General features: G+C 40.6%; 1 protein-coding gene across 2 annotated transcripts in view; it reads left to right on the forward strand.

Moving 5' to 3' along the window:
* DACH2 (dachshund family transcription factor 2) overlaps positions 1-10,376 on the forward strand; it is a 241,850-nt gene extending 231,474 nt beyond the window's left edge. For both annotated transcript variants that reach the window (XM_059859504.1, XM_059859503.1), the window contains exons 11-12: positions 1,930-1,995; positions 9,506-10,376. In XM_059859504.1, coding sequence (XP_059715487.1) covers positions 1,930-1,995; positions 9,506-9,543 — 104 coding nt within the window. In that variant the 3' untranslated portion in view covers positions 9,544-10,376. The remainder of the gene's footprint in view (positions 1-1,929; positions 1,996-9,505) is intronic.
* The last annotated feature ends 1,447 nt before the right edge of the window (positions 10,377-11,823 follow it).

Consider the following 11,823-nt stretch of genomic DNA (forward strand, 5'->3'; position numbering starts at 1 on the left):
GCTGCAGTCACAGTGGGGTGGGGACAGTGACCAGGGACACTGGGTGGCCAGAGCCAGCAAAAACCTTCTCCACCACCTCCACTGGATTAGACAAATTCCCAGACTGGATGCCATGGATAGAACCAGGACCTTGAGAGGAATGTCAGAAAAAACCTAAAATCCTGATGTGCTGCAAGGTCACTCCCCTGGGTGCTGTCACTGCAGGGAAGCACCTGCTGCTCACACACCAGCCAGCAGCACCCAGCAGTTCTGGAAGCCACAAATCCAGAGATACCAACGTTCCAGCAGTGTGATTAACACACCTTTACATCTGCTAGTGTGGGCCTGGCTGCAGCACTTTGATTTGCAGGCTCAGGTAGTCATATATATGTTAGTGCCTGCAAGAAGCTGATATTTACATGCTAATCTGATTGCACATGCAAATCAGGTAGCTCATTAGCATCTTAATCCACAATTTAATTGCAGGTACAATTTTATGACAACAAAATGTGAAGGGCTATTCTGAGTATTTTTAATTTAACTCTGACAGTCTGTCTCATTTAACAGATGCTGTTATTAGTTACAGATGACTTTGTCATTTTTGGTATATACAACGTGTACTCTGAAGGGTTTGAGAAGAAAGAATCTTTTCAGATTGATAGGTCAGTGCCCTGCACTTGCCTTCAGAGCAGGAATCTGAGTAAGGGAAGTCCTGCAGAATAGCAGCCACTTGTGATTTTATAAGAAAAAAAATGTATATGTGAAAATGCTGCTTTTTTATCACATATACATTTATAGAGCTATATATGCAGACATGACACGTATTTGGTTTACACGTTTGTTGCTGAGCTATTGCTCTCCTGTAAGGACTGTACGTGTCAGGGTTGCCCTGCTTTCACTCAGGGCTCAGTTACTGCAGGGTCACCAGCAAAGCATCACCTCTGTGACAGATCCTGACACTCAGCTGAAGGGATCTGTGAAAGCAGCAGTGCACTTGTTCCCTGTTTGAGAAAGTCCAGAACAGGCTTTTGCACAGAAAAAACCCCCAAACTGTAGACACAGCTTCCTTTCAGGTGTGGGTTTTTCCTTCCTGTAATTTCTAAGGGCTGTGTGATAAGGGAAGCAGATGTTACTCCAGGATTTGAGGTGCCATGGATTCAAATCACATCCCCTTCATGCTAATCCTTGTTGGCACAAGGTGGAGCGTGGCATCTGTTCCTGTAACACCCTGGGGTGTTGGAGCCCCCGCCCCCACCCCAAGGACTGTGCAGACACAGGGATCACCAACATGAAATTAAACAGGTCCAGAGTGAGTGTCATGAGACTCCTTCTCAACTTGGGAAAAAAAATAAAAGAGCACAGTCCTCTTTGGAAAGCTCTTCTCGGAGATCTGGAAATACTTCACATAATATGACAGCTGTAATTTGGGTCTGGGTGGTAACACATGCTCACACATCCCGAGCTGAGGTTGGAAATGCAATTTGCACAGTTCTTATCTGTAACATGCACTCGCACAAACTGATACACACACACCCCAAAACTGTTGCCTGGCACTGGCTGTATTCTTCAACTCTGTAATTTGGAGGTACTTGGCTATATACAAGAGTCAATGTAGTTTAATATTATCACAGTTTAATTTCAAATTTTATTTTTCATGTGTCAGATGCCCTCATTCTCCAAGAGGATTTTGCAGACATATTATTACCACGTGTTGCTTATTATCTGATCGTCAGACAAATGTGAAGCACGTTAAAAATAATTCACTGTGAGACCAGTAATGTTTGCACATTTTGGAAACAATTTACTACTGAAAATTCTATGAGGACCAAATGTTTTATGCAAGACCATGTTAACTTGGAGAGCACCCTAGTTTGCTATAAATATTTTTCTAAAGATGCCTGAGAGAGGGGCAAAGGGGAATGCATTAATCTTCAGTCTCCCATCTTTCAGATGCTGGAATCCCAGATATGGAAATAGAACACAACGGAACCCAACATGACAGTGCAGCCATGCAAGGTGCAGTATGTACCACAGCTCCTCACTTGTGTGCTTGTCGTTAAAAATTAGGTTAAATCATTTTTGTATCTGTTTTCATGATTTAAGGTCAATGTAAATTACAGAGCTTCAGTTTGTTTTCCTGTTTGATACAGAAAACCTTTGTAGGAGCAAAGATCAGAAATTACCTTTACAAGATCAGAAATTAACTTTAAGTAGAGGTGATATTTAGCTGAGGTGATTTAGAGGTGCTGTTTGTTTTAAAACTGGTATTTATCTACCAAGACATGTGCCCTTAGTTCAATAGGGGTTTTACATATGATTTATCCTTTGAAATATTCTACCTCTGGTCTTTACCTACCTGTCAAGATTGCAGTTGTTTTAAAAAAATGCATGAACTATAAGTGAGAAAGAAGAGCCATGTTCACATTATGGGTGCTACTTTTGTCTCACTGTGTGACTGTGTGTAAGTGCAGCACCTCAAGGTATGGCCTGAGTGCTTCCCAAAGAGCAGGAAATGAGTTCTGGCTGCAGGTCTGGGACGTGAGGAGTTGTGAAATCCTCCTTTGGGGAAGCTGAGACACAGGGATATTCCCAAGGGATATTCCCATTCCTCATGGAAGCCTCTTTGAGCCTCACAGAACATCCACAGTCACCTGTGATAAAATCTGCTCTGAGCAATTTGAACATTGGAATTCTCTGATGAAAGTCCAGCTTGCAGAGTTTTTCTCCCTTCAGTCCTGTGCCATGTTCATTCCAGACTGTTCGGTTCTGTGCTGGCAGCCTGCAGACAGCTGCCTCTTCCACAGAACTGCTCCTTCTCAGAGCAATCCCACCCTTTCTCCTGCTTCATGGAGTGGTCACGGGCAGAAATCCCCTGTGCTGAGGCAACTGCAGGCAGTTTGTGCAGACAGGAGAAGGGCTGCAGTGCACTCAGAGACACAAACCTCACTTGAGCATTTCTCTTCAGCTGGGGAAGGTTTGACTTGCATACCTCTGGTATGCATCTGTCGTCCATCTGCCATCCTTACAGGAAAGCTTTCAAATATTTTTACTGTTGTCTCTTCTTGTGATTTTAGATTCATATGCTCTGTATGACAGAGAGGGAGAATCACAGCTTTATTGTAATGCAGATATATACATCTGACATATGTGTGTGTATATATATGTGCACATATAATGAGAGCTGTGCTCTAAATATTGCAATTGGAAAATTGCTGCTGCCAGAAATAGTCAAAATATTGGATGAGCACTTGGGACACATGTATTTAAATTTGATGGGCAAAATGTTCCTTACATTTCTGATCTGTTCATGGTACCTGCTGAGAGGAATTCTCAGTGCTCTTCCAGACAACTCTGAGAGTCAAAGGTGCATCTGGGCACTCTGGTAAAAAAGAGAAAGGTAATTTCACTTTTCAGTTGAAGAAAAACCATGACACTTGGCTCATATATGTCTTTACATCAGAAATGATTATAAATACTGTGAGGAAGGTGATGCACAGCCACTTCCTAGGACCATTTACTTGCCTGAAGGAATCAAGAGAAGTTTATGTTACCTGTAGTTTATTAATGCACAGGAAAGCCTTGTGATTTTTTACCATTTTTACTTCGCGTCTAGTTTTTTCTTTCTTTTTTTTCTTTTAATCTGATCCCAACTACATCGTCCCTTCAGTTATGAGAGGCTTTGGCTCAGGAAGTTTTTATTAAGCGTGGCCAAAGGGACAGCTGGATATTCCCTGTGTTCAGTGTCCCTGGGCTCAGTGGGAGCAGGACATGGCCTGAGCAGCAGGAGCTGCAGCGCTGTCCCTGTCCCTCCCATTCCCTTCCCTTTTCTGCCCTGCTGGCTCTGACCCCCCTGGTGTGGTAATCCTGCTCGTGGGGACACGTGAGGAGCTGAGCCACTTGGTCACTAAACACTCTCAGCTGATACAAAGCTTTCTGGAGAGCTCTCTGTGGAGCTTGTTTAGATTTCAAAGTGTTCCTGTCCTGCAGCACCGTCTCTTTCATTTTTATTTATGCTGATACTGTAATAACTTTTTATTCCATTTCCTTTGATAACCATTCGTGTCCCTGACAGCTCCTATTGCTGCTGCAGCTCTGACAATTCGAGCACACTCCCTCACTGCCCCTGTCATTTGCTGCCTTTGTTTTTTGGGCCCTGGGAGGAGGAAGGGGCAAAACACATGTCCCTAATACAAAGCTGTTTCCAGGCTTCCAAAATCTCTGTCAGTTGCTCAGAAAAAAAGCTTTAGCATCAATACAGAGCTTTCTTTTTCTGTTGTCAATAGCTCTGCTGGACAGAAATCTATCATTCACACAGTGCTTTTCCTTTGAAATTCAATTAGTTCCACTGCCAGTATCTCCTTAAGATGGTTTAAAGGAAAATTACAGAACTACTGCACAGCCACCTTTCACAGTGATTAAGTCATATCATATTTTATGCTCATTTCTTAAAATGATTTTATTAACACAAGCTGTTCATGTACTGCGTTTCTGATCTGCATTATAAATCTTTTCCATTTAGTTGACTCATTTTCCCTCTGCTTTGTATATTAATTGAACAGAAATTTCATGCAGATGAGACTTAAAAACTTTTTTGAACTTTACATTCTAATGCCTCCATCCTCCATATCCCAGATGTAGTTCAGAGCTGGAGCTGGGAGATTTTTAGCTGGCAGAGGAGATCAGAGCAGGTGATGAGCACTCAGACACCCTCCTGCTCCTCCTTCCACCACTCACTCCTGGGCCAGCACCACAGTGCATCAACCATTTTATCAGCCAATCTCCCTTCCACATAAAATAAACATACTGGGTGTCATTAAGTGCACCTTCAGATCAATGATTTTTGCAAATGACATTCAAGTACCATTCGAGTAGTGCATTTTTGCTGATAAAAGCAAATTAAATTAGCACAACTACAAGTGTGCTGATAAAAACTAAAACCGAACAGCAGCACCATTAGCTAACAAAGTAATATTTTCTCTTTACTGCTTTCTGCCATTTAGTTATTATCCTATTGGAAATCTAATTATAATCCTTTTACTCCCTAGTCAAACTTCACAGTTTTTGCAAGCTTAGCACTGACAAGTGATTTCATTACATTTGATTGCCCGCGCCCAGATTGACTTAACTTCACTCCGAGACCTAAAAGCCCTCTCAGTTTCTCAGATTCCCTGTTTGCACATTACAGCAACAGCTCCTTTAATTAATTAGCATGAACAGCAGTAACATGAACTGCTGAACAGAAAATAACATCATTTTATGATCGCAGGGAGACTTCTCCTTTTGCATGTTTATACCTTAGTTAACTTTTGTATTACAATATTTCATTGTTAGGGGATAGTGGAACAATCAGCAAAGCAATGTTAGCTTAAAATCTTAAAAAGTAGATGTTACAGTAATACTTGATAACAACAATTTACGCAAAAATAAAATTTCAGGAAGGAGGCAGCAGCATAGGCAGGCAGGCTTTCCTGAGGTGAAAATGTACTTCACTGTGCCTGCAACAGGAGGGTGACCCAGGGCTGCTGCTGCTGCTTTTGTTTGTGACATACCCTGCCAGAGATTTGACACAGAAACTCCAGGGTTACTGTGAATAAGATTTTATTTTTATCTGGCATGTGAATAGCATTTTATTTATTTGTCAAAGATGAAGGACTGATGTAGTTTGGAACATATTTTGGGGTTTATCATGAAGACAGGACTTCCTTGGTGTTCATTGGTGTTCTGATCTAATCACTGAGTTCTCAAATCCAAGCTGCTTTATCTGAGTCTTAGGCCTGTTGTTCTTCCTCCTGCCCAAGCTGTGTCCTCTCCCTAGAGCGTGTCCTGCTCTGGAGGCTGTGGGTTATTAAACCCCTGGTAGCTGCCTCGTGCTGTGTCATTGCAGAGTTCCCAGAAAAGCTCCCTCAAAGCTCCTGGGCAGTTCCCAGACTGTCACTCCCTGCCCACACGGCCCCATGCAGCTCAGAGCTACCCCAGAAGGGCTCACCAGGAGCTGGCTTCACAGGGACTCACTGGGTTTAGTTCAAGGTTTCTTAACTCTCGTGGCATGGATGAGGAAATACTTGACAGGGTCAAGTCACCTTACACACAAAGTAAGAGGGGAAGAAGCTCCTACCCAGCAGCTCTGTGGGTGAGCAGCTCTGCAGGGTCAGGCTGGGAGGAAGGAGAGGTTTTGGTACCAATGCCAAGGGATGCCCTGGGCTCAGCCAGATCAGAGAGGGCACCTCTGGTATCATATCTGCACCTCTGCAGGGTGGAGAGAGGCCATAGGAAAGTGGGAGAGATGAAAACAAACCAACCTTTGTTGGTACTACTGCTCACAGAGCCATTTTTTCTTCCTGGGTCAAGGGGGAGCTGTGCCCTGCTCTCTCACTGCTCAGTTTGAAGCATATTTGTAGATAAAAGAGAAGTTTTGCTGGACTACTAATAAGCAGACAAAGAAGTAAATTTTACTTGTCATTCAGCTGAATGATCAGCCCAGATCCATCTTCTTTTCCTGGTAGTGAAGGGATCCTTTGCTGAGATTTGGTCATTGCTCTGGTCCTTACCCAGAAGCAGGGCCTGGGTTCATTCCCCTGCCGGGCAGGCAGCACTCCTGTCTGCCAAGGGCTGTAGGGAAAGAGGGGTTTTCTGAGGGATGTGATCCTTTGGAGAAGCAAACTGGTTTTGTCTGATTTTTTTCTTTGTACAAAGTAAGACTCTGGTTCAAACTAATTAGCCTCAGCTTTGCAAGTTAATTTATTGTTACAGCATTGCATTTCCCTTGTGTTGCTTCCTCCAAAGCTGAGCTTGGCTCTGATCTAACTGAGGTGCTGTTTACCCAGCCTGGGAGGAGTGGGGAGCTCATCTCCTGTGCAGTTGGACACTTGTTTTGTTTCAAAGTAATGTAGGGAAATAAAGCTAAATTCCCAGTTTAAAACAGAGATCTTACAAAGGATTCAGAGATGTGAAATAAGCTCTGGAAAAAAAATTAAACATGAATAAATATGGAGATGGTGATTATTGCCTTTGGATTTGTCCTTTATGCACCCATTAAAACCTTGGAAGAAAAAGATAAATGAAAGATAAATGATGATATTGTGGCTAAAAGGAGTGCAAGAGCTGCACCTACCCTGGGCTAACAGCTCAGGGAAGAGAATGCTGTCCTGAGGGAAAATTCCAGTTATTAACACAGACTGGCTCACCAAGAAACTTGGAGATCTTTACTTGTCTTATACATTGTGAAGGGGGAAAAAAAACCTCCTTTCTAAATGTCTTGCTTATTAAGCCAGTCATGCATTGCTCTGTAGGCTGTAAAGCAGTGTAACATGCACAGGGGGCTCATAAGCATATTTAGTGTTAGGGAATATCATTTATACAGTTTTTATATTGTCAGTATTACCCCTAGAGAATGAGATTAGGCTTTAAACTACTGTAAATCTACGCTTTTGCTCACCTTTGTATAATTTCATTTTTTAATAGAATGAAGCCCACATAAATGAATATTTGATTAAGGGATAAACCTGATAAAAGAATACATTTATTGCACACAGATTTATTCAAATCTTTGCTATATAATACAGTAAAGTGCTATAAAATGGTCTGTAGCTTGCAGTCAGCTGCACTGAGGAGATGGTGAATATTCTGCAGAAAAGATTAATTTGACAACATCACATTGTCTTTCCTGTGTAAGTGGGGGCACAGCTGCTCCCAGCACGTTAATTCCTCAGAGGTGATTGCTGTGTGACGTGGTTAATGCCATGAAATTCAGTTTATTGCACAGCAACAAAAAAAGTATTTTAATTTCTGGAGAATAATTGAGGGTGTTATAAAAAGGAGATATTTAACTATGCACTTTCTGCTCACTGATCAATGATGTCTCCTGGGTGGCTGCACTGGGCTTGAGCTGTGGCATTTACTTTTCTCTCTTACAGGTATTCCAGATATCTCCATTGAACTTTCCTTGAGAAATAAAGGGGATTGGAAGGAAATATGGAAACCTGTTCCAAAGTTTAGTCAGCCCACAGTACCCTCAATGTCCTCATCTTACCTTAATTTAAAAAATAATACTTAAAATTTAATGGGAACATAAGGAACAGCCTCCACTAGGAAAGAAGCCATGTGCAGCTTCCTAATGATCATGAGAAAAAGGAAAAAAAAAACCCCAAACCACAAACAAACCCCACAGTGCTCAATCCTTGCATTTCTGCTGAACCCCCCCAGGCTTTAATAATTCCCCACCAGGTTTAAAACAAGAATTTTCATCAGCCAATGGCCTGAAACTAATTTTAGTTCTTTCTTTGGAGGCTCCCAAACATCCCTCTGGAGTTGTTATGTCCCTGGCTCTTGTGATCTTTATTTGTGCTTACATCCAAAATACGTATTAAATCATCTCAGTTTGGAGAGTCTGAGCCTCCTTAAAACCACAAAACATTCAATTACTAATTAGCTGTTTCCTGTTCCTAATGAAGTGAACATGTCGGATTTGGATTAAAATTCAGCTACTGCTCTCCTCTGTTTATGGTTCCAGATGTTTTTGTTTTATCTAGGAGGTTACTTTGACAGCTACTGCTAAATGATAAATCACTCATATTATAGCTGAAATGCATTTTGAAATTGAAATGTGGCAAACTTGGAGATTGCTCCAAGGATCAGTGTCAGTTTGCAGGTCAATACTTGTTCTTTCCTTAGGAGTGCTCGGTATTGGCGTATGTAAAACAGTAATGGGAGAGATGTCAACATTACACAAAATGCTGCTCCAGATTATCATTTTGCTATCATCTTCCAGATCAGTTCTTGCAGATTTAGCTGGGTGGATTCGTGATTCATTGTATAATGAGCAGGAATATGGATTCTTGTTAGCTTCAGTTTCTGTGGGCATTTCAATATTTATTTTTTCTCTGGGCCTAAAGTTGCTTAATGTGAAAAATCACAGTTGATAGGTACTGTAACTAGGAATATTTTTATGAAGTGATTTTCTGCTTCATTCTCTAAATAAAGAAATAGAATTTTAAGAGAAAGGTGGTGGTTTCTGAATGAAAGAACAGTTTTCTAAGAACAGATCCTGATTTACATTTTCTGAAAGCAGTGCAGTTTTAACACCCTGTTCCCTGGCAGGTTTTGTGCAGTGACAGGGGTGTGTGCTAAAGCTGCTGCCTTGTCCCTGGGTCTGTCCCAGGGAGGCAGCAATCCAACACAGGCTGCCTTTGGGAGAAAAGGACTGTTTGATTAAAAAAACACCTTAAAGGAAAAAAATCCAAATCAGAGTGTTTGCAACCTGTCCTGAGCCATTTCTGGCAAGCACCAGGGAAGTGGTGGTGGGTCTTTGTCCTTTCTTGGGGGCTTGGCCAGGTGTTGTCACCAGTCCTTTTCCCACACAAAACGTGCCCATGTGATGGACAGTTTAGTTTATATCACTTTCAGATCTGCTCATTTGGCTTGAGGAAAAAAAAAGATCCACAGCCCAGTGAAGAAACCACCTAAGTGTCAGTTAATTATAAAATGTTCAGCTGTGTAATTGACTTTTTTCTTTTTTGTTTCCCTCCAGAAAACAGAACATACATCAAGCCGACCATCATGTACTGAAGGAGCCTCCTATTGCTGAAAAATGTATAATGACCACTATTTGAAGACTATATAGTTCCTGAGAAATGTCCCTTCCAACCTTTGATGCCTTCAGTACTGTGTGAGGAACAGGATTTGTAGCATGAAACTTGAAGGACAATTTCAAGCAATTTACTGTTGCTGCATTGAAAACTGCCGTATTAAGAAATACTGAGACTTTTTACAAGCTTACCATACCAAACCAAGCCTGTCACAACAGATCATTTTTAGGTCCCTGGAGATAGAAAGGAGTTTTAGTATTTTTAAGCACATACATCAATTATTTCCCCTCCCCACCCTGCCCCAAAAAAAGAACTTTTTTTTTTTCCTTAGGAGGTGGCTATTACTGAATAGCAATGGCACAATGATTTTAAGCCACAATGGTCCTCACTGGCTGTACATCATACAAGTCCAGTTTATCACTGAAACTGTTCAACATGGAGCTGTTTCGATTGTGTTTATAAATTAAGCTTTGTTTACTGAAGCAGATACTCGATATATATTACGTTTTAAAAAGAAATGTGTGTACATTTTTTAAAAGAACGATGTAAAAATTGTCCTTTCATTAGATGACCGATTCAAAAGTGTGAGCTAAACCCTAATAGCTGATGTAATATGAGGATTATAATTGATGCTTTTTTTTTTAATGCTCAGTTCAGCTTGGCTTTTGGTCTTTTAAGATGGAAAAATGAATATGCAGTAGAGTGTTAGATAATGGAAACTTTTAAGTATGGTTTCTCTGTTGTACCATATTAAGTTAAAGTACACATTCTTTGTTAAAAATGTTCTTGCTAAAAATACAGTATTAAAAAGTTTTTTGTTTGACTTTGGAAATCTTTTAAGATTTTTTTTTGGACTGTGAATTCCCATAGTAACTGTACTAATGCAAACCAGTATTTTGCACTATTAAAAATACTTGAAGAAATGACTTAATAAAGAGGGTGGGTTGGTATTAAACATTTTCCTAATTATTGTATGCTCCAGATTCTGAACTTTGAAAACTGAAAACAGCTGAAAGCTTCCCTTTTCAAAACACGGCCCTGAAGGCTGGTTTGAGTCAGGTGGAATTAAGTGATCACCTGTTCCCTCTTTATTTTAATTCCTGGGTCAAAGGCACAGTGCTTATTTCCTTGCAAACTCCTGTTTGTGTACACATGTTTACACACACATGCCCTGAATATAAATCACTGTCACTTAAAAGCAAAAAAGACCTTTAAATAGATCTACAGGGAATATACTCCCTGTGTTTATGTTTACTTCTGCCTACATCTAAATGTGGAGTGTTCACAATTTCTTTCATTTTTAACACTGCTTTTTTTTCTCATTAGCAGACTTTTGTGAACAGACTTTGCAGAATAGAATCACCTGATTTTTTTTGTTCCTAAAAGAAATCTTTATCTTAAGCAGTGTCAGTGTAAGAAGAAGTGCTGCCCTCTGTTCTACAGGTGATCAAGTGACTTACCAGAATAGTCTTCCAATGTACAAACTGTGGTTTTTTCAATATTATTTTTATAACAGCTGTTCTAGTAACTGCATTAATCATGCTGCCATTGATCAAACCATCCAAAGTTGAATGATACAAAGAAACAGGAGCATTAGGAATTGTGAGTCCTCCTGATCCTTAATAAATGCTCTTGTGTGAATAAAATATTGCAACACCAAAACTTAAATTGTACCTTTAGGTATTATATTAATTTTAGTTTCAATTCCAGTGGGATTTTCTGAAGTGAGGGCTGGACTTTATTCTAAATCTTATTTTTAAAAAGGAGCTGAAGCAGCCCTTGGGGTGTTGCAGCATTTCTGGCTGACCCAGTGCTGGCAGTGCTCCTGTGAAGTGCAGATTTTGAAGAGAGATCTTTGCTCAGTTATCCAGTATGGTGTATTTTAGAAAGACTTCATGTAACTAAGTAGCTCAGTCTTTAAAATGCCAATATTTTTGCACTTTCCTTTCATCTCCATAAAGGCTTTTTGAGCACTTTTCCCCTCAGTGGCTGATGTACACATTCCTAAAGGCATCACTGAGCCTGGGTTGATGAGCACAGGTTGATTCCTGATCTGCCCATCCCAGATTGGTTTTAAATGTCAAAATTCTGACAAATGAAATTTAGGAGACTGAGAAACTGGAGAGACTGACTCTGTTTTCAGTCCTCACTAGGTGGCTCCTGGTAAGTATTAACAAAAAAGTGGCTGAAGGGTTTGGTGTCAGCAATGAGCAATGATATATAATAATGAGCAAACCTTGTGTGGAAGAAAGATGTTAAA

This window comes from Haemorhous mexicanus, chromosome 14 (genome assembly GCF_027477595.1).
Source record: "Haemorhous mexicanus isolate bHaeMex1 chromosome 14, bHaeMex1.pri, whole genome shotgun sequence".
NCBI lineage: Eukaryota > Metazoa > Chordata > Aves > Passeriformes > Fringillidae > Haemorhous > Haemorhous mexicanus.